At 37.1% G+C, this 25,919-nt stretch overlaps 1 protein-coding gene across 1 annotated transcript; it reads left to right on the forward strand.

The window, feature by feature from the left end:
• The first annotated feature begins 765 nt into the window (after nucleotides 1-765).
• Nucleotides 766-24,721, forward strand: LOC107597956 (BMP/retinoic acid-inducible neural-specific protein 1-like). The gene is made up of 4 exons (XM_016289168.1): nucleotides 766-799; nucleotides 3,047-3,283; nucleotides 12,931-13,153; nucleotides 24,232-24,721. Exons 1-4 carry the CDS (start codon nucleotides 766-768, stop codon nucleotides 24,719-24,721), a joined length of 984 nt encoding a protein of 327 aa, XP_016144654.1.
• The last annotated feature ends 1,198 nt before the right edge of the window (nucleotides 24,722-25,919 follow it).

Raw genomic sequence — 25,919 nt, forward strand, 5'->3', positions numbered from 1 at the left:
CATTGACTGTTTGGCGATGCTGTGACTCAGAGATGCTGGAAATCTAAATGGCCAATCCAACCCAGCTCACTTCCGGGTAAATGACAACCAAAACTGACAGGTTGCTGCTATAAGGTTAAATCCATAAGTATGAACATTAATAAACAACAGTAAGTCTATTATAAAGGTTGCTGTCTGCTGTAATATCAACAAATGTAATATTTGCTTATATGCAGGATCAGTCAATGTGAGACCTGTTGTTTGTTTAACATCTAATTATTTTCCTTCTGCAGTTGATGAACTATGCACATTAATGCTTTTATTTAATTATATATTTGTTTGTTTTAGTGTTTATTATATATTTCAGTGGGTTTTTTTAAGCAAAGGCAATATAACCTCGAACACAGTCCTATAATGCTTCACATGTGTAGTTACTATGAAGCAATTATCTGCATGAACACACCACATTTCCTTCAATTAGAAATGGATATGCTGTATTATATCAGGGCTAGCTTCCATTACCATGTTTTATGTTGACTTTTGAGGTATGATTTATTATTTATTTACAAGCCCCCATGTAACTCAATAGCTCTTTCCATAGGGCTTTTTGATTTATTTTTGAATCATGTTGGATATATTGCGTCTCCTGATGTGCTGTAGATATGTAGCATGACAAATGGATACAATTTTTGTCCTTCAGGAATGACTAGTGCACTTCCCTCACTGAGGTTTACAAAAAAAAAAAAACTATCAACAAACCAATTTTTTACATTTGAAGAAGCAGAGATGGTGTTTGCCCGTGCACTGCTAGAGTCTATGGGTGGCCGCCAATGCTAATGGCTGTTGCTATGTGATGTGGATGTAAGAAGTTAGCAGTTGTTTTATCATGTTGGTTTGCAGTTACGGGGCAGTCGTGGCCTAATGGTTAGAGCAGGGGTTCTCAAACCTCTCCATGAAGTACCCCCAGCACTGCATGTTTTCCTGCACGTTTTCCTGCACGTCTCCCTATATCTGACACACCCACTTCAGGTCTTGCAGTCTCCACTAATGAGCTGATTAGTTGAATCAGGTGTGATAGATGAGGGAGACATAGAAAATGTGCAGGGCTGGGAGTACTTCAGGACAGGTTTGAGAACCACTGGTTTAGAGAGTCGGACTTGTAACCTGAATGTTGCGGGTTCGAGTCTCAGGTCCGACAGGTATTTTCAGTGGGGGGAGTGAATGACCAGTGCTCTGAGGTGAGACCCTTGAGCAAGGCACCGAACCACCAACTGCTCCCCGGGCGCCGCAGCAATATGGCTGCCCACTGCTCCGGGTGTGTGTTCATGGTGTGTGTTCACTTGGATGGGTAAAATGCAGAGCACAAATTCCGAGTATAGGTCACCATACTTGGCCACACGTCACTTCACTTTCATTTTCAGTTACTAGTAGTGGTGTCTAATATGTATCATCTACTTGTTTTAATGATGTGCAACAATTAAGCATTATTGAGTATGTTAGCCTTAGAATGGGGAAATAATAATAATAATAATAGTATTGTCTGTGTACATAGAAGTGCTTCATTACTCATCTCATAGCATTATTTATGTAATTATATTATTGTAATTCTAGTATTGTATTATTATTGTAATTGTAACTGCAGTGTAAATGCATTCAAGCCACTTTCGAGCTGCATTAAACAGTCCGTGAAATACATCAAAATGCTTGAGTGTCACTTCTGCAGTGCAAAGATGGATTTTGTTGATACTGATTATATTTGATTTTTAACAGCCCTATAGCGTCCTATTATTCTGACTGAATTGACTGATTACATGTAAGAATATTACATAACATTATGCATTCAACTAATAAGGTTATAAAAAAAGTCCATTATAATGGTAAAATCCCCTGGAAATCAAATATCACATCTTAATGAAAAAGTTAATGAATGTCACTGTTGTGAATGAACTACTGCACAGAATAAGAAGAATATGAAAAGCTGAAGTAGTCAGTTGACATGACAGGTCAAGACATCAGCCAAGAAAGATTATTGTTATCAACAAAATTCAAAAAAATATTGCCAGTTGTCAGTATCACAAATCTGTAGTTACTAGGATGTTTCAGGTGTTTAGCAGGCTGATATTATCAAGGTTTTCTGAAAGGTTTATAGTGTGGTCTTCACTACAAACTGTCTTAATAAAAGTTTGGTTTAACTGTAAGAAATTGACTATATTACTATTGTAGAGCAGAATATACTTCTCAAAATAATAATAATAATAAAACAGGCAATACAGAATTTCTGCCAAAAATCATATGGCACTATTATTGTTAAAATTTCAATAAATTATGACATTGTTAATGTTTGCTAATTAGTTCATTAAAAACCGAAATGGAATCGAGAAAAAAATATATAAAAACAGAATCTGATAAAAAATTGCAAATGTATTAGGTGAAAGAAATAAAATGGATTTCATATTCAAGGCCCTACATGTGTTTTGTTTGGTCGCTTAAGCCGTAGATTCTGTGATGGTGTGGTATAGGATTCGAGGAATCATTCACATAAGTTTATTACATGGTGTAGTGTTGCTATTGCATTTAACACAAGCATACATTCAGACCCCCACTGAAACACACACACACACACACACACACACAGTGGAGGATATTATGACAGCCCTGGTAAATAAGCCGAAGCCGATCACGACAGAATGCATCAATCACTCCTCTGTTTTATTCCATTATGTAAAGTCCTCCCACTCCGAGGGGACAGTTCAAAGTCAAGTGGACCTCTGGCAAAACTTTCACAACAAACTTACTGCTCTCCGACAGCATGATTCACTGTCACTGTCGTCTGTATATTCTGAGCTCATTTACTGCAGTTGAACTGTAAACTCTCTATGTAGGGTCCATACGCGAGTCCATTTCAGGTGCTCGTATCCAGAGCGGGCCGACGCACTGCTTAATGTGAAATCAAGTTCTGTCGTCGGCTATCTGCAGCACTTTCTACCTGTTGCTCGCTGATGTGAAATCAATAATGTCTTTGGATCTCTGCAATGACTTTAACATTGATTCTCTTTCCCGTTTTCAGGTTTGCAGGTCATTTTCCCTGAGTACCTGCAGGAGAAGTTTGTCCAGTCGGCACTCAGCTACATCATGTGCAACGGAGAGGGAGAGTACATCTGCCAGAACAGTCAGTGCATTTGTCAGTGTGCCGATGAGTTCCCACAATGCAACTGTCCCACCACTGACCTCCAGATCATGGAGAACACGCTCATCGGCATGGCGGAGACTTGGGAAGCATCTTACAGCGACTTTGAGAACTCAGGTAACACTAGACTGGCCATTACTATAGCACCAAAAAGAAGAGCACTTTGCAGGATTCATAAAGTCAGGATAAAAGTTACATTCATATATTTATTCAATAAATGCAATTAGAATAATAAGACACCTTGTTACCAATGAAAAAAAAAATCCATCGTTGCATTACAGAAGTGGCACAGAAGCTGCATCTGAAGTAGCATTTAGATGCATTTGCACAGAGATGCAGCTCAGAGATGCCATGAATGCATTTACACTGCAGTTACAATTACATAATGTTATAATAAATAATACAAATAAATACATAAATATACTGTATACAGAACTATGATGCTACTTTAAATATGAAACTAAAACCACCTGTAGGTGGCGACAAGTCACTGTCTTATTGATTAAGTCATTGATTCAGTCATTCAACTGATTCATTCAAAACAGTATCATTCAGGAATGAATCAAGCGACTTGCTGATTTCCAAACCAGGTACTAGTACACTGCTTATGTTATTTATGCCAAAGTAAGATTATTGCTAAAAATAGTAATATTTTTTTATACAGTTTTGAATTTAGCAGCTGTTTTTATGAATGGCTTATTGAATCATTCACTCAACCGATTTGTTCATAAACGCAGAATCATTCAGCAACGAAACACCACTGTAGCAATTGGAGGTGCAATGATTGACAAAATGATAATGTTGTGTCTTTAATGTGTCACTTAATATTATCTTGAACTTTACATTAATATTTGTTATTACAAGAAAATAACCCAATTCATTGCTATCACACCGTCTTTTTTTTGTGTGTGAAAACGTCCTTTCAAAACCCTAGTGGTAAATTGAGTCTGCTTGCAAAATGGCAACACAATGATATGACAGCATTAGCTGGCAAGTTCGCTTGTCAGGTCTGTCAGCAAGTCTGGTCTGGAGCCAATTTTACGATCCATTGTCAAATATGACAGTTTCACCACGCCACACATCATGACTAATAAGTAGACGTGGTGAGCATCCAGTCAGGTGTTGTAATCCCATTCGCAGATCGATTCCCACAACGCTCTCACTGCTGTACACTTCCACGGCTGCGCTAATTGGACTAAGTGACGTTTGAAGTCATCTGCATTGATTTTGCTTGAATTAAACAGAAGATGCCTGTTTGCTCATTCAATAGAGGAGCTGCTCTCGGCTCTTCTCTAGGCATATATTCAGCACTCATTATACGGTAGCTGTCTTTCTAGGCATTATACTTGCCTTTTCACTCGTTTTTGCTGAGAGAACGTCATTTTATTATTTGCATTCAGTCAACAAATCAGAAATGTAAGGACTCCGTATTGACAAATAATGCACCAATTATTCGGATAACCAAAAAAGTTTTTATTGCTAAACAAAATAAATAAAATGTGTTAGTAATGTACAAGTGTGTGACTTTTTGACTACATTAACATTGATTATTTTAATGGCTTTACATGTGCGCATCATAACAAGGTATTGAAATAGATTAATTTATTATATGCATGTTATTATAACATAGACTTCGACTGCTAGAATGTATACAATGTATAACTACTAAAAGTTATTGTGAAATATTATTACAATTTTAAATAACTGTTTTCTATGTGAATATATTGCAATTTATTCCTGTGACCAAAGCTGAATTTACAGCAGCATTACTCCCATCAGTGTCACATGATCCTTCAGAAATCATTCAAGAAACATTTCTGATTATAATCAGTGTTGAAAACAACTGCTTCATAATTTTGTGGAAACCGTGATACATTCAATATTTCAGGATTCTTTGATAAATAGAAATTTCAAAAGAACAGCATTTATTTGAAATAGAAACCTTTACATTATAACACTATACTATTATACATGTATTTGCTGTCACTTGTGATCAATAATAATGCATACCTGCTGAATAAAAGTATTAACCTCTTTTAAAAAAATATGACCCCAGTTAATGCAATTGGGTGACAAATGGCTGCATATTAAAGCAAGCAAACTTACTGAATCTAGGCTGTCTTTGGCCAGCTGAGCATAAGAAAGTGTACGCATTAAATGTAATTAATAAGCTGGTTATAATCTGTTGTCGATTTCTGTGAGTCACCTTGTGCTGAAAACTCTGCACAGGACTTGCATGCTAACTTCTCTCTTTGAGCCAATCTGCAATAAAGCAAGCATGAATAATTCAGCACCCCACGATGCTTTCTCTGGGAGAAGAGGTGCTTCTTGCGGTTTATTGTAACAGTCAATTTCACCCCACTGCCTGAACTCAAATCGCACGCCACGGGCGAAAGCTCTGCTCCATTCCCGCTCCCAAAAGATGAATTCACAGAAAGGCTGTGCAGGTTCATGAATGGATCTTATATTCTTACCAACTATTTATCTGATATCAGAGCCTCACTGTATTGCAAATATGACGATATGTTTATCCCATTTAGATTTTGTGTTAGTTTAAGAGAAAGACCAAAAAAATCTAACATCGAGCAGCGGTAACATCCAGCAAACACATTTTATTATTTTTTATTATTATTTATTATTTTGTTTTACATTTTGTTTGATTATTTGATTTTATTATTCAAAAATTTCAACTTTGAAATTGTTCTGACCATTACAATAAAGACAGTTTGTAATGTTTCTGGTCTGTTAATGGCAATAAGTGACGAAAAAAGTAAAATTTTGATGTATTTTTATACATACACATATATCATTTTTTTATATATATTTTTTCCATTCAGAAATTGCTAATACATTACACAATTTATTAGAAAGAAACAGCAACACATTGGATTAAACATGAAATTCTGAAGGGGGAAAAAATAATTTTCTATTAGTTTTTCTTTTCTTTTTACATTTGTAAAGTTTTAGTAACATTTTGTTGTATTTTTATATATATATATATATATATATATATATATATATATACACACTAATAAATATATTATTATTATTATAATTATTATTTCAGTTTAAGTTATTGTACCAAAGGTTAAACTAAATTCAAATGAGATATGCCACTTTGGCAACTAGCTGAAATAAAATAAGTTACATTTTAGTTTTTAAATATTTTGATTCATTTTTTTTTTTTTTGTATTTTCATTTGTATATTACTTATAAAGTTTTAGTATTTTTTGTGTGTTTTGTCATTTTTATATAATTAGTCTGTAGCTTTTATTATTTTTTGTTCAGTTTTAGCTATTTTATTATATAATGTTAAACTAAATGAAAATGAGAAATCTCGCTTTGGCAACTTGCTGAAATAAAATACATTTACTTTTTCTTAAATTGTATCTTATTTTGAGTTAATATTCAGTTTATGTAACTTTTATTTCAAGTAACAAATGTTTTCTTTCTTTCTTTCTTGCATGGTTTTAGTATTAGTTAACTATAATAACCCTGAGTACAAGTATTTTTTGTTTCCCTGAGGCAGAACACTGTGAGTAAAGGAAAAAGACGGGTCTGTATAGCTCTCATACTACGCTTAACCCTGGTTTAACATTTTCGGTCTTGAAAGTTCAGTTAATAACAATCATCTGATGATAACTATTATATAACATTGTAGAATAGTTGTGGAAAGGTTCTCTGAATGTCATCGACCTTAAAGGGTTGTCCTGCTGAGATCACATTTAATGCAGCTCACACGCCGACAGACATTTTTCACCTCGCCGATCAAATATTTCTGAACAAAAAACATAAAGCAGAAATAGGTTACTCCCCAAGGTGATTGCTCAATATCCACCTTATGAGCACGCTAGCTTATATATTATTAAGAGGTAATAAAAGGTCCAAATAAAACCAGACACTGCGATATATTTATATAGAGCAGGGACACTCAAATTGAGTCTGTGAACCTCAAGGTCGCTGCAATATTCCTCTGGGCGGTCCTGAGGAGAAGACGCTCGAGCACCAAATGGTGCATGAACGGATGAATCTTCTGAAATGTCAAGCTGATCAATTAGGGAGGTGATAATTGTTTGAATGTGTTAATAAAGTCTTAATTGAATGCCAATACGTTCTTAAAACATCTCCTAACCCATCATTTAGAGGCGTGACTGGATATGATCGTCGCCGTTTTGTGAGATATAAACTGTCAGCTTGTCTGGATAAGTCCACTCATAACAGGGTAGAAAATTAGGAAGCCTCTGGGATTTTTAGTGCAAACATTTGATTTAGTGTCCCACTTGTTGAGAGTAGTTACACAGGCGAAGAGTCAGAGGCTCCTGTCATGGCCTGTGAAACTCTATATTTTGAAATACTAGTTGTCATGGAAGTTTTATAAATGATGAAACAATTGTATGTAAAATATATACACTACCAGTCAAATGTTTGGAAAGTGTTTATATATATTTTTTTAATATATAAATAAATGAGTGTAAGGATTCACTACATTGATCAAAAGTGCCAGTAAAGACATTTATAATGTTATTAAAAAAAAAAATAATAATAAATACCTAGCAAAAACTGTTTTCAACATTGATAATTATAATAAGAGCCATTATTAGTAATGAGCATTAAATCATATATTTGATTTGAGCATCAACAAAAAGTGAAGAAATACTGTATATATTTTTTCACTCAGAAATTGCTAATAAATTACACAATTTATTAGAAAGAAACAGCAACACATTGGACTAAACATGAAATTCTGAAGGAAAAAAAATATTTTCTATTAGTTTTTTTTTTTACATTTATAGTTTTAGTAACATTTTGTTGTATTATATATATATATATATATATATATATATATATACATATATATATTATTATTTCAGTTTAAGTATACTAACTTAAAATGACAACTAGCTTAAATAAAATAAGCTACAATTAAATTTTCTAATATTTTTATTCATTTTTATTTTTTTATATTATTACTTTAAACATTTTATGTTTATTAAATTGTATTTTACAAATAAAAATGTTTATTTTTTATTATTATTATTAGGTTTTTTTATATAAAGACATTTATAAATGTTACAAAAGCTCCCCCCACCCCCAAAAAATATATATATATAAAAAAAAAATGTTTTCAACATTGATAAAAATAAGAGCCATTATTAGTAATGAGCATACAATCATATATTTGATTTGAGCATCATAATTTGCATTATGAGCATTACTGAAGATGAGAGTAATGATGCTGAAAATTCAGCTTTAATCACAGGAATACATTATATTTTACAATATATTCAAACAGAAAACAATTATTTTAAATTTTAATAATATTTCACAATATTCCTGTTTTTACTGTATTTTTAGACAAATAAATGCAGTCTTTATGAGCTTAAATTATGCCCTGGATAAGCCCATTAGCCCCTGGAGCATGCTAGGATGCAGTCATGTATCTTTTGAGGGGTTTGTGGAGTTCCTGGCACGTTCTTCAGCTAAGGGGGCTGCAGCGCTTCCCGTGATGGCCGAAGAGGTTGCAGCGCCACCGGTGGTGGCTGAAGAGGTTGCAGCGCTCCCAGTGGCGGCTGATGAAGCTGCAGCGCTCCTGGCGGTGGCTGAAGAGGTTGCAGCGCCCCCAGAGGCGGCCGATGAAGCTGCAACGCCCCCGGTGGTGGCCGAAGAGTTTGCATCGCCCCCGGAGGCGGCAGACGAAGCTGCAGTGCCACCCTCTCGGAAACGGAGGAGGGGGAAGAGGAAGAATGAGTCCGCCTCGTCACCCCTAGAGGTGGCCGAAGAGGCTGCAGCACCCCCGAAGGCGGCTGATGAAGCTGCAGCGCCCCCAGAGGCGGCTGATGAAGCTGCAGTGCTCCCGGTGGTGGCCGAAGAGGTTGCAGCGCCCCCAGAGGTGGCCGATAAAGCTGCAGCGCCTCCGGTGGTGGCCGAAGGGGTTGCGGCGCCCCCAGAGGCAGCAGACGAAGGTGCAGTGCCACCCTCTCGGAAACGGAGGAGGAGGAGGAAGAAGAAGGCTTCTTCCGTCCCTCAAGGCCGGGAGGCCTCCCTAGAGCCTGGTGCCCTGCCGGCGCCGCCCAAGCTCAAGCTTCATGCCCTACCGGCTCCGCCCAAGCTCAAGCTTCACGCCCTGCCGGCTGCACCCTGGCCTCCTGCCCTGCCGGCCCCGCCCTGGCACCCTGGTTTACCTCTATCTCCAGGGCCTCTTCCACTACACGGGCCTGGCCCACCATCCCTCCCCCTGATCCACCTCCGTTCCGCCTCCCTCCGGGATTGCTCTTGGTGGAGCATCTGGAATGCGTTCTGTCACAGTCTTCAGCGGGTGTGCCCAGGAGGGCCACCAGATGACTGTGTTCTGGGAGCACATGGCTTGTGCTTTTGTGTTAATGTTGAAAACTGTTCTGTGACAGGGGTTTAGGTTTAGGCTTGCTTCAGAGGGCTAATGCCTGATTTATGACATCCTGTTGTCTTGGGCCTCTGTGGAATTTTTGTGACTCCTCGTGCCTCAACTCGGTTTTGACCAAATCTTAGATTGTCTGATTCGGTCTAATATCCTACACTCGTTAGCCTCCTCGTTTGGTTCCTATTTATTCTCCTTGTGTCTGTCATCCTGTGCTGATCCGTCATTTCTCATTGTGTGTGTTTCGTGTCTGCATGTGTGCAGCTTTAGACCTGCCTGTCTGTTTTTCCCCCTCGGGGTGGTTTGAGTTGTGTGTTTGTGTTTTTTTTTATTATTATTATTATTAAAAGAAACCACCGTTTCTTCTGCAATTGAGTCCTCGCTTCATCTCCCCGCACGCACCGTGACAGTTATACAGTCAAACCAAAAATTATTCAGAGACCAGATATAATTTTTGATATCTGTTTACTAGTGGGTGTAGGACACTATAGTTAATTTCTGTAAAGTGAGGATAGCAAAATAAACTAAACTGTGATATATTATACCCAACAATTCTTCATACAGTGGACTACCAGTAAAATTGATACAAATTTGAGGCCAAAAATTATTCAGACTGAGTCTGGGAAATAAATTGAAGTTCAGGTTTGCATGAACCTGGTTGACAGCATGCCCAGGAGACTATATGCTGTCATTAAGGCTAAGGGTCACCCAACAAAGTATTGATAGTTGTGTAAATATTGACAGCTGTATGAATTTTTGGTTGTTTATTGTAATCCATTACATACCTTTCTATCAAATGCATTAAATGGACATGTGCATTAATATGAAAATGAAATGAAAATTAGCCCACAAATTACTCACCCTCAAGTCATCCTAGGTGTATATGACTTTCTAATCTCAAACTAATCCAGTCGGAGTTATATAAAACATTGTCTTTGATATTTCAAGCTGTTTAATGCCACTCAGCGGGTGTTACATGCATCAGTCCAAAAGAAGTTAAATAAAAAGTGCCCATCCATAAAAAAGTGAACAAAGGCCTCCTGTAGAGAATCGATAACTTTTTGTAAGAAAAATATCCATATTCAAAACGTAATAATCACTTTAATGTAACTTGCACTAACAGTTGTACACGGAAGCAGCTCTGGGCAGATGACATATGAGTTCAGTGTTGCACATGCGCCGGTGAGTCTCGTGAAAACCAACGTTCGTTAACAGGATCAAAGGAAGCAAAGTTTCCTTACTTTAGCAAAGGAAAACCAGTCTCCTCTTGGTTTATATCGAAATCCTCCGACATTCTTCTTTACAAATCCTCGTTTTGTACTTCTAATAAGTGACCGTTGTTTTGTATTGATCTCTCCGCTGCGCTTCTGCATGCGTCACTTCTGAACGGCGCATGCGCAAAGCTGACCTCATACGTCATCAGCCCGGAGCTGCTTCTGTGTAGGACTGTTGGCTCAAGCTACATTAAAGTGATTATTACGTTTTGAATATGGATATTTTTCTTACAAAAACGCATCGATTCGCTACAGGAGGCCTTGAGACACTTTTTTTATGGATGGACGCTTTTTATTTAACTTCTTTTGGACTGATGCATGCAACACCCGCTGAGTGGCATTAAACAGCTTGAAAGATCAAAGACAATTTTTTTATATAACTCTGACTGGATTCGTCTGAAAGAAGAAAGTCATATACACCTAGGATGACTTGAGGGTGAGTAATTTGTGGGCTAATTTTCATTTTTGGGTGAACTAACCCTTTAAATGCAAGTTTGCAGCCAGTGAAAAATGCATTTCCCGTATTCTGCTGAGAAAAGACGACAGTATGCATGTGTGTGTGTGTGTGTGTTTTCGGTTTCTTCTTGCTCTTGACACGTAATTACAAGTAACACACCAGTAAACACAGGCGCTCTGTAGACATGTGTCATTGCGTCAGGGCCTGCGGCGCTTTCTGGATTCAGATGCCACACTGTGTCATTTTAATATCATATCAGACACATCAAAGGAAACAAGCAGGTGGAGTTGTTAACCACCATGTGTGCATGTTTAGACCATTATATTGACATTCCCAATATGGCTGCAGATATTTAAATGGACCATCAACCAACCTCGACTGCACTCAAACAGACACATTTGCTGTATGTGCCGCGGGCTACATGCATGTTCATAGTTAGAGCTCATCTGACTGCTGGTTGACATGACTTTGTCATATGATTCCCTTATGAAATATGACATATCTTTTGTTTAAAGCAGTGATGTCCAATCTGTAGGGTTGAAGCTGAACTCTGCGAAGAGCTGGATTGGCCACACATGGTTTAAAGTCAACATGAAAAACACTCTATTACTTCTATTTAATCATGATTCAGCGTTTTCCACAGTATTTTGTGAGACTGTGCGATGGACCATGGTACACTTGTACATTTTAAAGTTATATGCATTTTAGAGTTAAATGCATCAACCTGGTGCACTTTCAATATTAAGAGCTCCAACCCATTTTTGGTGTCCAAATTGAACAGAATAAAACGTCTTTGCATTAACTTATACTGGACTTAAGTAAACTATTACTGTACAGGACAATTATAATACTTATGGCTTCATTTCTTCACTTGCAAGAGTTAAACACTCAAGGTTTTATTTTGGCAGAAAACTGTGACAGACTACATACTTATTTAATTAAATCACAGCCTTTTGCAATTTGATAAGCCATTTTGTGATTTAGATTTTAATTTGATTGATAGATGTTATGCTAGTTTTTTTTATGTTATTATGAGAAGTGTAATTTAGATGTACTGTGACTTGCAAATTAATGATAAACCCTGCCATTAATCAGTGCATGTCATTCATTCATTCATTCATAGACAAATAAATACTTCATAATTGTTAATACAAGGTAATAACTTGCTCAGCCTATGAAACTTTTTTTTTTTTTTGACTGATGTTTCCCAAGCCACACATGCTATTAGTTGAAGTTATTAATGTTAACTAAAAGTCAAACGGCTCTTTAGTCATTGTTTAAGGGTACTGTTGTAGGTTAGGCAGCCTTTCTAATCTCTAGTTGGAAATCATATTTCACTTCAAAATTTGACACATAGTGTTACTAAAATGGCTTTGCATTATGCCTTTAAAAGACATTGAAATATTTGAAAGATATAAGATGGACTGTGTGCACCGAACTCTGAAGGCTCTCTACATAATAGTATTGACACAATGTTTGTGGTTAAAATCAATCCTTGTCCGTAAAAGTCAATACTTTTCACCATCACTCTTAACAGGTTTCACCCACAATGGATTCCAAGTATCAATATGTGGTTTATGTGGATATGCGTTTGACCTCCGCCGTACGAGCACCTGTCTTTCTCTCTTTCTCACCTTAGATGAGTTTAAGTCGTTTCTGAAACGTCTGCCCGCCACACACTTTCTGCCGGTGAGCAGCGTGCACCTGCTGTGGGGCAGCGACTGGGACCTTCAGAACCGCTATCGGCTCTTGCAGAGTTCACTGGAGGCCCAGAGACTGAAGATCCAGCGCACGGCCCGGAAACTCTTCGGTCTGAGCATTCGCTGCCACCACAACCCCAACCACCAGATGCCCAGAGAGAGGTGAGACCTAAAGTTCACTTGCAGAATAATACAGCAGGAAAATAGGATCGTATTCCAAGAACTGATCTCAATAGATCTCAACAGAACACTCTTAAAAATGTATGTTCCAAAATGGGAAATGAGAAAAATGAGGTTCCCGAAAGAACTTTTCAGTGAACAGTTCTTAAAATTACCTTTTTGTTTTTAGTGTGAAGAAGATTTAAACAATCTAACAAACAAAAATAAATATACTTTTTGTGGACTCGCAAGATTCCATGGATGTTAAAGGTTCAACATGGAACCATCAATGCCAATAAAGACGATTTATTTTTAAGAGTTATCTGTTCACTGTCAGCACCTTTGGTTCTGGAAGTATTGTCCTAATCATTTTCTCAATACACTCTAAAAAAATGCTGGGTTAAAAAGGGACAAACACAGCTATTGGGTTGTTTTGACCCAGCGGCTGGGTTGTTTTGAACACAACCGCTGGGTCAAAACAACCCAATAGCTGGATTTGTCCCTTTTTAACCCAGCGCTGGGTTATATTTAACCCAGCATTTTTTAGTGTGTATGGAATTGAAAAGATTCATGAAATAAACAAACTCTCAGATGAATCACAACATTCCAACATTTGGTTCTTAGCTGAAACATATTTGAGATGCATTCTTAAAAGAACCATTTTTTTTCTTACCTTTAAAAAATATATATTTTTGTATCTATCTTACCAGAAAACACCACTGCTGTATTATTATTATTATTATTATTAATACTATTATTATTTGACTCTACACTACAGCCCTAACATTATGAAGATATCTAGCTAATGAGCTAACATTATCTAATAGAGATTCTCAAATTGTTTATTTCAGTGATTTACAAAACCTCAACATTAGATTACTTACCAAAATAACATGTATGTTATATATGTTTTTTTTGCTTCAATCTATTTAAAAATACAATATACAAACAGAAGAATCTTTTAACAATTGATTGTGTAGATCTAGTAAGTAGCTAGCCTCCACTGGTCTGTGAAGACATATAACCCATTTTGCATGTGAGTGATTTCTCTAAATGCTCGATGTTTCTTCAGGACGGCATGCAGCGTAGTACTTCACTGGGGATTTGACTATTAAACAGTTTGATTAAAATTAAGTTATAAATAATTCTGAAATGTCCAGAAAAAAAAATTATAAAATAAAATACTGGCAATTTTTTGCCAGGACATTTTTTTTTCTTCTTCTTCTATCAGTGTTCTGTGCAGATCAATTTTGTTTCATAATTTATTATTTTTACAACAACAGCACTCCTATTTTCCATTTTATTAATGTAAAGCTGCTTTGAAACAAACAATATTGTATAAAGCGCTATAGAAATAATCATGGCTTGACTTAATAGTCAAAAGTCATGAGATGACTGATCTTTCTGACTGGTCCGAAATTAAAGAGTGCAGTGGTCAATTAAAAAGTGTCAAAAGCACTGCCTGAAACATATAGACAAATAAAGTTATCTGTCAACTAGGAAACTTGACTTATCAAACAGAGAATAATATGCACACTCAGGAAATGTAAATAATTCTAACTCAAAAATAAATGACCAAAACAAAAAAAAAACTGTTTATACAGAGTAGGAGAGCATCAACTGTCACTAATGTGGAAGTGGCTCACCCACGCTCCAGTGGCGGCTTTGACAAGGTCTGTGCTGAAGCGTTATCAAAGCCGAACAGAGCAGAGTCAGAGCTCTGCGGGGCTCACATCAAGGACGTTTAATGGCAATAGCACAGAGAGAGAGAGAGAGAGAGAGACGAATACAGAACGGAACTGACTATTTTAATTCCAGGTATGCGCGGGAATGTTATCGGTTCAGCGTTGTGAAAAGTTGCCTGTGATTTTCAGGGCTAATTCGCTAAACACTGGACTTCAAAGTAGAGTGTTGTTCTGCTGAGGGTGAGAGAGTCTGTTTCTGTTTATGTGCAACATACTAGATTCATACTTCAAAATCAGAGCAGCTAGTTTAGCTAACTGATAGCAGTGCACAAAATTAGCATCCCATTTGAATAAACTAAGCAGCAGGGGTAACGATTCGCCATGGTAAACAATCTCTGGGGGAAAGCATAGAGTTCGAACACAGTCCCCATGGTTAAACACCTCAACTTCAGTTAACACTTCAGATAGAAACATACTTGTGCAATTCAACTGAACATGCTTAATGCGTGCATTACTATGGTAGTATCAAATATCAGTGCTCAAGTATTATTAAGCAACACAAACACATTCCACGAGTGCACACAACAGTCACAATACAAAACGTCACCCCCGTCTTCCCGCTGACGTTCTCCTTTTGAACCTCTCGGACAAGAACGCCATTGGCAAAGGGAATGCGTCATCAAATAACTAGTGATGAATGACTGCACAGATAGCCAATAGAATCCAAGGAAGGCGGTACCTAAGAGCATGAGAGCGAGAACAGAGAAGAGACTAAAAGAAATAACATACACGCACAAAACAAAAGGTCGCAGACCGTAACAAAGGCCCTAATAATTCTTGGTTTAACTGGTGTCTGTCTTCATTTCAGCAAAAATGTGATAATTTTAAAGGGGGGGTTATTTTCTATACCCACTGTACATATATATTGATTTACTCCATTATTAATTATTATTATTATTTCTGGATTCTGTTTTAATGGTTGCATTAGATTTAAGTAATCAAAAAGCATGTATGTTAATTGAAATCATGAAATCTATACAATATACAGTTTATTAAAAGTTTAACATAAAACAGTTTTTTATGACACACACGCACACACACATTGAGGCCAAAAATTTATACATTTTAGTCTCATCTGCCTCAGAATCTTCAAGGTGTGTTTTGGCAAAGCTCAGTCGTGACTGCATGTGGCCTTTCTTGAGGAGTGGCTTTTTTCTTGCAGCTCTCCCATACAAGCCACATTTGTGGAGAATTTGTGATATTGTTCTCACATGCACACAATGACCACTCTTTGCCATAAATTCCTGAAACTGCTTCAGAGTCTAACCAGATATCTTTTGACAGTGCCTTGTCACCAATAGTTGATTGTTTGCTTCAGTTGCACTACCAAGGACTGAAATGCTCCAGAAAAGCTCTTTTCATGCTGAGCTGATCAAAATGACCACAGCTGATCACAGTCGAAAGTCAAATGGCTTTGTGTGCCAGTGAGAAGGTGATTAGCTACACCTGATTGAGTTTACTGTACAAGTCATTTTCAGGAGGGGGTGATACTTTTTCCAACTCAGTGATTCGGTTTATTTATTTATCTTTAATTGTGTCAAATTAAATAACTTAAATGAGTTTCTAAATAGTGTTTCATGTTGAAGCTCCTATTCTGTCCAAATAAAGCTAACTTTTCTAGTAGTGATCATTACAAACTTTCAGCTGCAAGTAAATTGCATCTTGTTAAGCATGTCAAAAGTTTGCATCTGTAACTGTAGGCTGAAAACTTGTTGGGAAGGTTGTTTCTCTTATTGCTGCCAACCGTCGACTTTCTGAAAGACACGTCATTATATTCCACACAACTGTATGACAACCCAAGAAACATATGCATTCAAAATATGAAACCTGTGACGAGTTCTGAAGGTAGACAATATCGATGCAGATACAGATATCAAGAATTGGAGGCATTTGAATGTATTATACAGGTATAAACCCCAAAACATTTCTTACAATAACCATAATGAACAGTTCTTCCATCAAGGAATATCATTTGCATAGCTTGCCGTCGTGATATAGAATTCATCGGATGAATGCTACTCATCCAATCAGATTTTAGAGCTGAAAGTGTTTGTTTTATAAGTGTCTGAGCTCAGATCAGCCCTAAATAATGGCAATGTTGTTGTGTTAGCTGTGCTGTCACTTAGGAGGTCTGTTCTGTCTCCACTGACCTGCTCTTTGGCCCGAAGGCCCTGATGAAGAAAGAAGGCTACTCGCTTGAGGAAGAGTTTCCTGCTGACATCAAGCGGCTTCCCGTTGCTCATTATTAGCAGCAAACTGCCTCCATCCGCCCCATAGACTCCAGAGATAGAAGTTAACTAACTCCATTCTGCAGACACGCTGACGTTCTCCTTTTGAACCTCTCGGACAAGAATGCCATTGGCAAAGGGAATGCGTCATCAAATAACTAATGATGAATGACTGCACAGATAGCCAATAGAATCCAAGGAAGGCGGTACCTAAGAGCATGAGAGCGAGAACAGAGAAGAGACTAAAAGAAATAACATACACGCACAAAACAAAAGGTCGCAGACCGTAACAAAGGCCCTAATAATTCTTGGTTTAACTGGTGTCTGTCTTCATTTCAGCAAAAATGTGATAATTTTAAAGGGGGGGTTATTTTCTATACCCACTGTACATATATATTGATTTACTCCATTATTAATTATTATTATTATTTCTGGATTCTGTTTTAATGGTTGCATTAGATTTAAGTAATCAAAAAGCATGTATGTTAATTGAAATCATGAAATCTATACAATATACAGTTTATTAAAAGTTTAACATAAAACAGTTTTTTATGACACACACGCACACACACATTGAGGCCAAAAATTTATACATTTTAGTCTCATCTGCCTCAGAATCTTCAAGGTGTGTTTTGGCAAAGCTCAGTCGTGACTGCATGTGGCCTTTCTTGAGGAGTGGCTTTTTTCTTGCAGCTCTCCCATACAAGCCACATTTGTGGAGAATTTGTGATATTGTTCTCACATGCACACAATGACCACTCTTTGCCATAAATTCCTGAAACTGCTTCAGAGTCTAACCAGATATCTTTTGACAGTGCCTTGTCACCAATAGTTGATTGTTTGCTTCAGTTGCACTACCAAGGACTGAAATGCTCCAGAAAAGCTCTTTTCATGCTGAGCTGATCAAAATGACCACAGCTGATCACAGTCGAAAGTCAAATGGCTTTGTGTGCCAGTGAGAAGGTGATTAGCTACACCTGATTGAGTTTACTGTACAAGTCATTTTCAGGAGGGGGTGATACTTTTTCCAACTCAGTGATTCGGTTTATTTATTTATCTTTAATTGTGTCAAATTAAATAACTTAAATGAGTTTCTAAATAGTGTTTCATGTTGAAGCTCCTATTCTGTCCAAATAAAGCTAACTTTTCTAGTAGTGATCATTACAAACTTTCAGCTGCAAGTAAATTGCATCTTGTTAAGCATGTCAAAAGTTTGCATCTGTAACTGTAGGCTGAAAACTTGTTGGGAAGGTTGTTTCTCTTATTGCTGCCAACCGTCGACTTTCTGAAAGACACGTCATTATATTCCACACAACTGTATGACAACCCAAGAAACATATGCATTCAAAATATGAAACCTGTGACGAGTTCTGAAGGTAGACAATATCGATGCAGATACAGATATCAAGAATTGGAGGCATTTGAATGTATTATACAGGTATAAACCCCAAAACATTTCTTACAATAACCATAATGAACAGTTCTTCCATCAAGGAATATCATTTGCATAGCTTGCCGTCGTGATATAGAATTCATCGGATGAATGCTACTCATCCAATCAGATTTTAGAGCTGAAAGTGTTTGTTTTATAAGTGTCTGAGCTCAGATCAGCCCTAAATAATGGCAATGTTGTTGTGTTAGCTGTGCTGTCACTTAGGAGGTCTGTTCTGTCTCCACTGACCTGCTCTTTGGCCCGAAGGCCCTGATGAAGAAAGAAGGCTACTCGCTTGAGGAAGAGTTTCCTGCTGACATCAAGCGGCTTCCCGTTGCTCATTATTAGCAGCAAACTGCCTCCATCCGCCCCATAGACTCCAGAGATAGAAGTTAACTAACTCCATTCTGCAGACACGCTGCTTCCAGTTTGATGGCACACCAATTATCTAGAGGAAGAAAACTTCATTTGGCTCCAAACTTTGGTTACTTGTGATTACTGCCAAGTTTCCCTCGGAAGCTCCTACTTTTAGGAGTTTGGAAGTCATAATTGTGAGATTTCATGTGCATTTAAGTGACCGGTTTCTCTCTTTTTTTGTCTTCTTTTTTGTCAAACGCAAGCTTTTTTTTGTGATGCTGCATAAAAATGAAGAGCAGATGATGTTTGCTTTGTTTAAAATCGATCTGGTTATATCATTCTCATGCAACCTAAAAGAAACCTCATGCAAGCTTGTCACCTCAAAATTCAGAGTACCTGGTATTTTCCGGTCAGCTTTGTCACTTTTTATTGTTTATCAACAATACAGAAAAAGAAATAACTGAGCACATTAAATTCCACATGCTTTTTTGTAACTCTTGCATAGACAACACAAAAAGGGCTAAAATAAAATGCACATTTCCCCACAGGTGAAATGGCTTGAGAGTTGTAAGTAGATTACGCTGCTGTTTCTATATTAAGGGCAAATCCATATATATACCATGAGAGTGAGATATTCCCTCTCGTCCGTTCTTGATGCAATAGTGCCGACGCACAAGGTCTGTCCATATACCCGGGCAGAGGATCCAGAGCTCAGCTTTAACCTCGACTTTGCTCAATTATTGGCCTTTTGCAAATTGTGCAGTTTCTACTTTTAGGGAAGCGTCTCAAAGTCAGCTGCTGTTTATTCCTGGCTGAGAAAAAAGCTGATGCAAGTTTTACATGAATATTTTGACTTTATTGTTTCTTCTCCCTGAGTAGAGTCCAAGATCAAGTAACCTTAAAAATGTCCTGCTGGCTAAAATTCCTAATAAGAGATCTTTTAAGGCCATTTCCACACTTGGTTTGATTGCTTGTTCGATATCCAGCCTCCTTGTGCTCCCATACACCTCTTTCCATAGAGTCTGAAACAGTGTGTTTGCGTTATCAATGACAGTACTAGCATCAGCTATTTACCACTGTAATAACTCTGAAAGGATGACGCCTCTTTCACTCTGTTATTAAACGATTTGTCCATTTGGGTTTACCACCAAATCTTTAAACTCACAGAACAGCACTCGTCTTTTTGGATGCATCATGAGGCAAAAACAATGTTAGCTTTGCTTCGAAGGCAATTTTGGCTATTTCGAGCCAAGCAGCTATGGGCGATATACTACTGTATAAAAGTGTCATCAGGAGCATTAAAATTTGCAAATTTCATATATTACATGTTAATCATGGCGACTTGCTTTCATACCAACTGCAGACCTTACTAGAGTTCACATGAACCAGCACTTGACGTTTACTTTTTCCCAAGCATCGCATGTGCTTTTCATTCGAAATATATAAGACAGCACAAAAGAACTTTAGGGGTGCATTGAAAACTGATCGAATAATTTGTTTTCCTTAATAAAGGAACATGAGATTATATTTACAATTGACATGATTTAATTTATTATTGTAAAGACCAATTCTCACTATTAACTAGCATGCATATTACTAGCATATTGGCTGTTTATTAGTACTTCTAAAGCACATATTAATGCCTTATTCTGTATACTTCTTATTCTATATACTTCCAGCTGCTCAATCAAACAGATTAGGGAGATAAAATATGCACACTTACAACTATCTAAAACATATTACAATATCAATAACTTAAAGTTAGGGTTGGTGATTTCGGAGAGGCTAGCCATAGCAAGCTAGCTTTGAAAGCATAAGATCCCACCCTCCCTGCAAATCACTCTCCAAAGCCACGCCTCCAAAAACGCATGACCACGCCCTGTGAACCCCAAATTACACACACATTGCATTCATACAAATTAGACGAACTGAGCTTTGATGGCAAACAGACTTGGGTCCAAAGACGCCAAATGCTCTTGTGTGAAACATAAGCATGAATCACATATGTATGCAGATGTAAACATCTTTTTGATGCTGATAAATTGCTCTGACCAGAGCAAAAGCACAGCCGCTGCTGCCTTGACAGATAGAGCCACGCCTCAGGGATTTCTCTGCCATTTGATTACTAGATGCATCGCAAAAGCCAATGTGATATTCAATCAAATCAAACGATGCAATTAAATGAATAACCAAACCACGCTGGCCATTTCTGTTTATGCAAAGCCCCAATTACGCTTACTGGCTGCTTGTAATTAATAGATGTTTGTTGTTTGCTCTGAGCTCTACCTGATAAACCGTAGCTGTGATGATGTGCATTCGGAGGACAGAAAACGACCCTGATTTACACCCACACAGAGCACAGACAGCACAGTTACTTATGTGCTTTTAACATTTGTGTTGGTACATATGCTTTGTATAAATTTAAATATCGTACGTGTTGTTTCAAGCTGTGAAAGAGAGAGTCTTACCTAACTGGTGTTATGTGCATATTTTTAAGGCATTTTTTTTGTCATCTTAGTGGCCGCTTTCTGCAGAAACAAACAATGTTGTAGAAATAACCAGACTTTAACATTTTCTAAAGATGTTTGCTATGCAAAACTAACCACTACAATATTAGGGAGTTGTGGTAGACTGCCAAGATGTCCATTTGGTTGAGATTGGTACCAGTGTTATTTTAGTATCATTAAGATATCGTATTCCTGTATTATTTAGTTAGCATAATTTAATTTTAAGTATTTATGTATGCATTTTGTTGTCTTAGGCATTTTAAAGCAGCTGTTTTCTGCAGAAACAAACATTTGAATATTATTTTAGTACATCAAGTTACAATGTTGCTGTGGCAACTAGCTAAAATACGTTTAAGGTGTTTTTTTGTTTTTTTTTAGATTTATTTTTAAAAGTTAATCATATTTATTACAGTCTATCATCATTTATTATAAGATGTTTTATGGCTTTTGTTAACTATAATAACCCTGCTTGGTACAGAGGTGCCTCCAAGTTCTCCAACTAACATGTGCGGTCAAATGTTGTTGTTTTTTTTTTCTTTTTCTTTTTCTCTCTCTCTCCTGATTATGGAGTCTATTGACAGAGACAGCTGAAACACTCAGTGTATTTCGTGATATCTGACAGTTTGCAGTATCACTTGCAGCATCTTTAATTTAATAAAATAAATGAACCCTATATACAGGCCTCCCCCTCACTCAGAATGACTTACATGTACAGTCTGCTCTCTCTCCTCTCCTCCATTATCCATTAGAAGAGAAATTGCGGTGATGTACGGCATGCAGTCTGTGCAGCAGAGCGCTCTGATACCCCATTACAAACATGAGGATGTGAAAACAAATAGCATTCTTCCTCGTCATCTCCATCTCATTCCCCACGGCAAACTCAAGTCAGCCCCTTGTTTCAGAAAAACAAATAATTGTGCAAAGTAAAACCAGCAAGCCACTCTGAAATCCATATTGGGAAACACAGTTAGAGAATATAACATATGGGAGTCAGACTGCATAAAGCTTGCTTATTGTGAATGAATATGAAAAAATACAATATTAAATGTCACAAATGAGTCAACTGCATATGGTTTCAAATCGAATGAGACTAGTCTTAAGCTTTTTATTGGTCAAGTAATCAGGAGTGAACTGAAAATCTAATAATGTTTGGCTAGGAGTATTGCTTTATTTATATAGATTGAATACCATGTTCAGTTCTATTAAGAGAGATGCATATAAGTTTACAGTTTCATTTCACTACTGAAAGTCTATGGAAATTGCATATAGTTCACAATAAGTGACTAATGAAGGCTTTCAATGTCCATTGCACATTATGTTTCAGAAATGTTTGTATTTCAAATAGGAAAACTTTTATATGATTAGTTAGGGTTTAATGAACCACACTTCCACTGGGTTTTGTGGTTTGTACAGTGATACGTTCATTATTATTATTATTATTATTATTATTTAAATATTGGTTAGAGAAAACAAAATATTATATTCATCATCATGTTATTTTTATCAACACTTTTATTCAAAGCAACTTACACAAGAGGAAAGATGATTATTAAATGTTTCCTTTATTCATTTTAATGCTTAATTATGCCTGTTAAATGCATTGCTCAAGCATCTGTTACTTTCACTGTTCATTTCATCATTTTGTTTTAATTTTATCACATTTTTGACACAATGGTATAAGAAGACAATTTGAACTGAGCTGAGCTGAATAATGCCGTTTTGCAACATTGGCACTAGCTGTTTTAAAGTTGCAAATTTTATTTTTTTTTATAATTTTTTTTTTTTCAGATTGTATCGGTTTTTTACATGATATCCCAAAATTCACACAAAATATGTGAATGGAAACATAGCCAGTGTTACGAACTGAAATGACTCAACATTGAGCTAACTTAAGCTGAATAATGACACTTTTGTCTTGTGTAGAGCTGCTTATAGCTGAATTGAACTTGTTTCATAATTGATTAACTTTGTAACATCAACACTGCTACTGAACTACACTGAGCTGAATAACACTATTGTCTTCTATAGAGATGCTTCATAGCTGAAATTTGATTCATTTTTATTAATTTTACAGCATTAACACTCATATTTTCTTGTTTATTACTGTGAAGTTGCTTTGAAAATATCTGTATTATATAAAGTGCTATAAAAAATAAATGTGACTTCTGGCCCGATACCGATTTTCAGTATCAGTATCTGTGCATTCCTAATAAAAATTAACTTTTAAACAAATAATTTACATCCGTAAAGTTCCTATGGTACATGATAAAGCAACACTGCAAATTATCCTCTGTTGATAATCACACACCGGCCAAACAAATGCTAGTATTGCATAGCATCGTTTATCCTCCGCAAACTGGTTGCAAGGAGAAGTCCTTGTTTCCAGTCAAAGAACTGCACAGCTAACTGCAGCATTGCCTTTTTGTATTTCTAGCATCAAATGAAAGTCAGGACTATCAAGTAAGAATATCTCACATCTGACTCTGTTACACTCTGGGTTCATTAGCATGTCATCATAACCTTTAGCACTTTGTCTACCAGAAATCAAAATTCAGTTGTTCAGTTCTCTCCTCATGCAGCAGAGAAGTTCCAAAGGCTTTCAGAATGACAAGGCAAAATGCCTGCGGGGAGAGAAAAGACGAGGTGTGCATTGGGAAAATTTGACAGAATACATTATCCATTTTAGTGATTAGACTGTAACAAACGTCAGGAGGCTGAGGCGCTAGCTTTGTGCCTTTGGACTTAACGCTGAATTATTAATGGATCCTTCTACTCACCTGCTTTGACTGCACTGTTTTCTGTCTGCTTTCAGATCGGTGCTACAGTGGCTGAACCGTGTGCAGTCATTCCTCTACTGCAACGAGAACGGCTTCTGGGGAGCCTTCCTGGAGAGCCAGCGCATGTGCGTGTGCCACACGGGGGCCACCCTTTGCCAGCGGCCCATCCCTTGCGTGATCGGCGGCAACAACAGTTGTGCCATGTGCAGCCTGGCCAACATCTCACAATGCGGCTCCTGCAACAAGGGCTACAAGCTGTACCGCGGACGCTGCGAGCCGCAGAACGTGGACTCGGAGCGCAGTGAGCAGTTCATCAGCTTCGAGACAGACCTGGACTTCCAGGACCTGGAGCTCAAGTACCTGCTGCAGAAGATGGACTCACGGCTGCACATCCACACAACCTTCATCAGCAATGAGGTGCGCCTGGAGACCTTCTTCGACCCACGGTGGCGCAAGCGGATGTCGCTGACGCTCAAGAGCAACAAGAACCGCATGGACTACCTGCACATGATCGTAGGCCTGTGAAGCTGTGCACATTTTGTGAGAAATGTCCTATAAATTGCTTTTGTATTTTTGTTTTTCAGTCTTTTTCTAATGAAATATAGCACAGTGGTCTGAAAAAAAAGAGAAAATGATATATATGTACTGCGGGATTATGGCATGACATTGTAAAGCCATTGCATTTTCATTAACAAGAGTGAATCCACAAGAACAGTATATTAAAGCTTCAAATATCTATGATGGTTTTAATCTCAAAATCTGCTTGTATACCAAATGTACACTTTACTTTTTATAAGATTTAATTTGGGTTTTATATTCCTTGATGCAATTCAGGTTTAACTTTTTGACATGTCGACAGATTAATCTCTCTACTCTAAAACCTTAGCTGGGATGGGGGAATTTTTTTTTTTTTAGTTGCATTATTTTTGTGCAAAAGAACCTTCACTTGAGTTATTTCTAGAATAGGGAGAATGAAATTATTATTAGCATTAATTATTATTATTGCCATTATTATCCAATCTTATTAAGTGCCTGTTAGCTATCCCTTTAATGCTTTTCCTTCACATTTTTTTTCTTTCTTTTTGTTTGTTTTTTTAACAGGAAGTTTAACTAAATCTAAACACATGCCACTTGACTCATGGGAACAGGGCCAAAATCTTTCTTGCTGTACTCTGCATGAATTGAACATAACCTCTTGAGAGTGAGATGATACTTAACTTGTTTAATGAATTAGAGTTAAATGTGTATTATAAGTGTAAATACCTATTTTGTCTTGATATAGCCATGGAATCAAAAGCTTTTCTTAGATTACAGCAAATGAACCGCAGCCCATTAAACGTGACACAAACCCCCCTCGAGCACAAGTTCTGTAAATATCGCAGGTCCCCCACAAAAACATTTGCCCTCATCTGGAGAAACCACCAGCTGAAATGGATCTTGTAAAAAAAAAGAAGCTGTGCACATTTTGTGAGAAATGTCCTATAAATTGCTTTTGTATTTTTGTTTTTCAGTCTTTTTCTAATGAAATATAGCACAGTGGTCTGAAAAAAAAGAGAAAATTATATATATGTACTGCGGGATTATGGCATGACATTGTAAAGCCATTGCATTTTCATTAACAAGAGTGAATCCACAAGAACAGTATATTAAAGCTTCAAATATCTATGATGGTTTTAATCTCAAAATCTGCTTGTATACCAAATGTACACTTTACTTTTTATAA

This window comes from Sinocyclocheilus grahami, unplaced genomic scaffold (genome assembly GCF_001515645.1).
Source record: "Sinocyclocheilus grahami isolate Dianchi unplaced genomic scaffold, SAMN03320097.WGS_v1.1 scaffold241.1, whole genome shotgun sequence".
NCBI classification, from domain to species: Eukaryota; Metazoa; Chordata; class Actinopteri; order Cypriniformes; family Cyprinidae; genus Sinocyclocheilus; species Sinocyclocheilus grahami.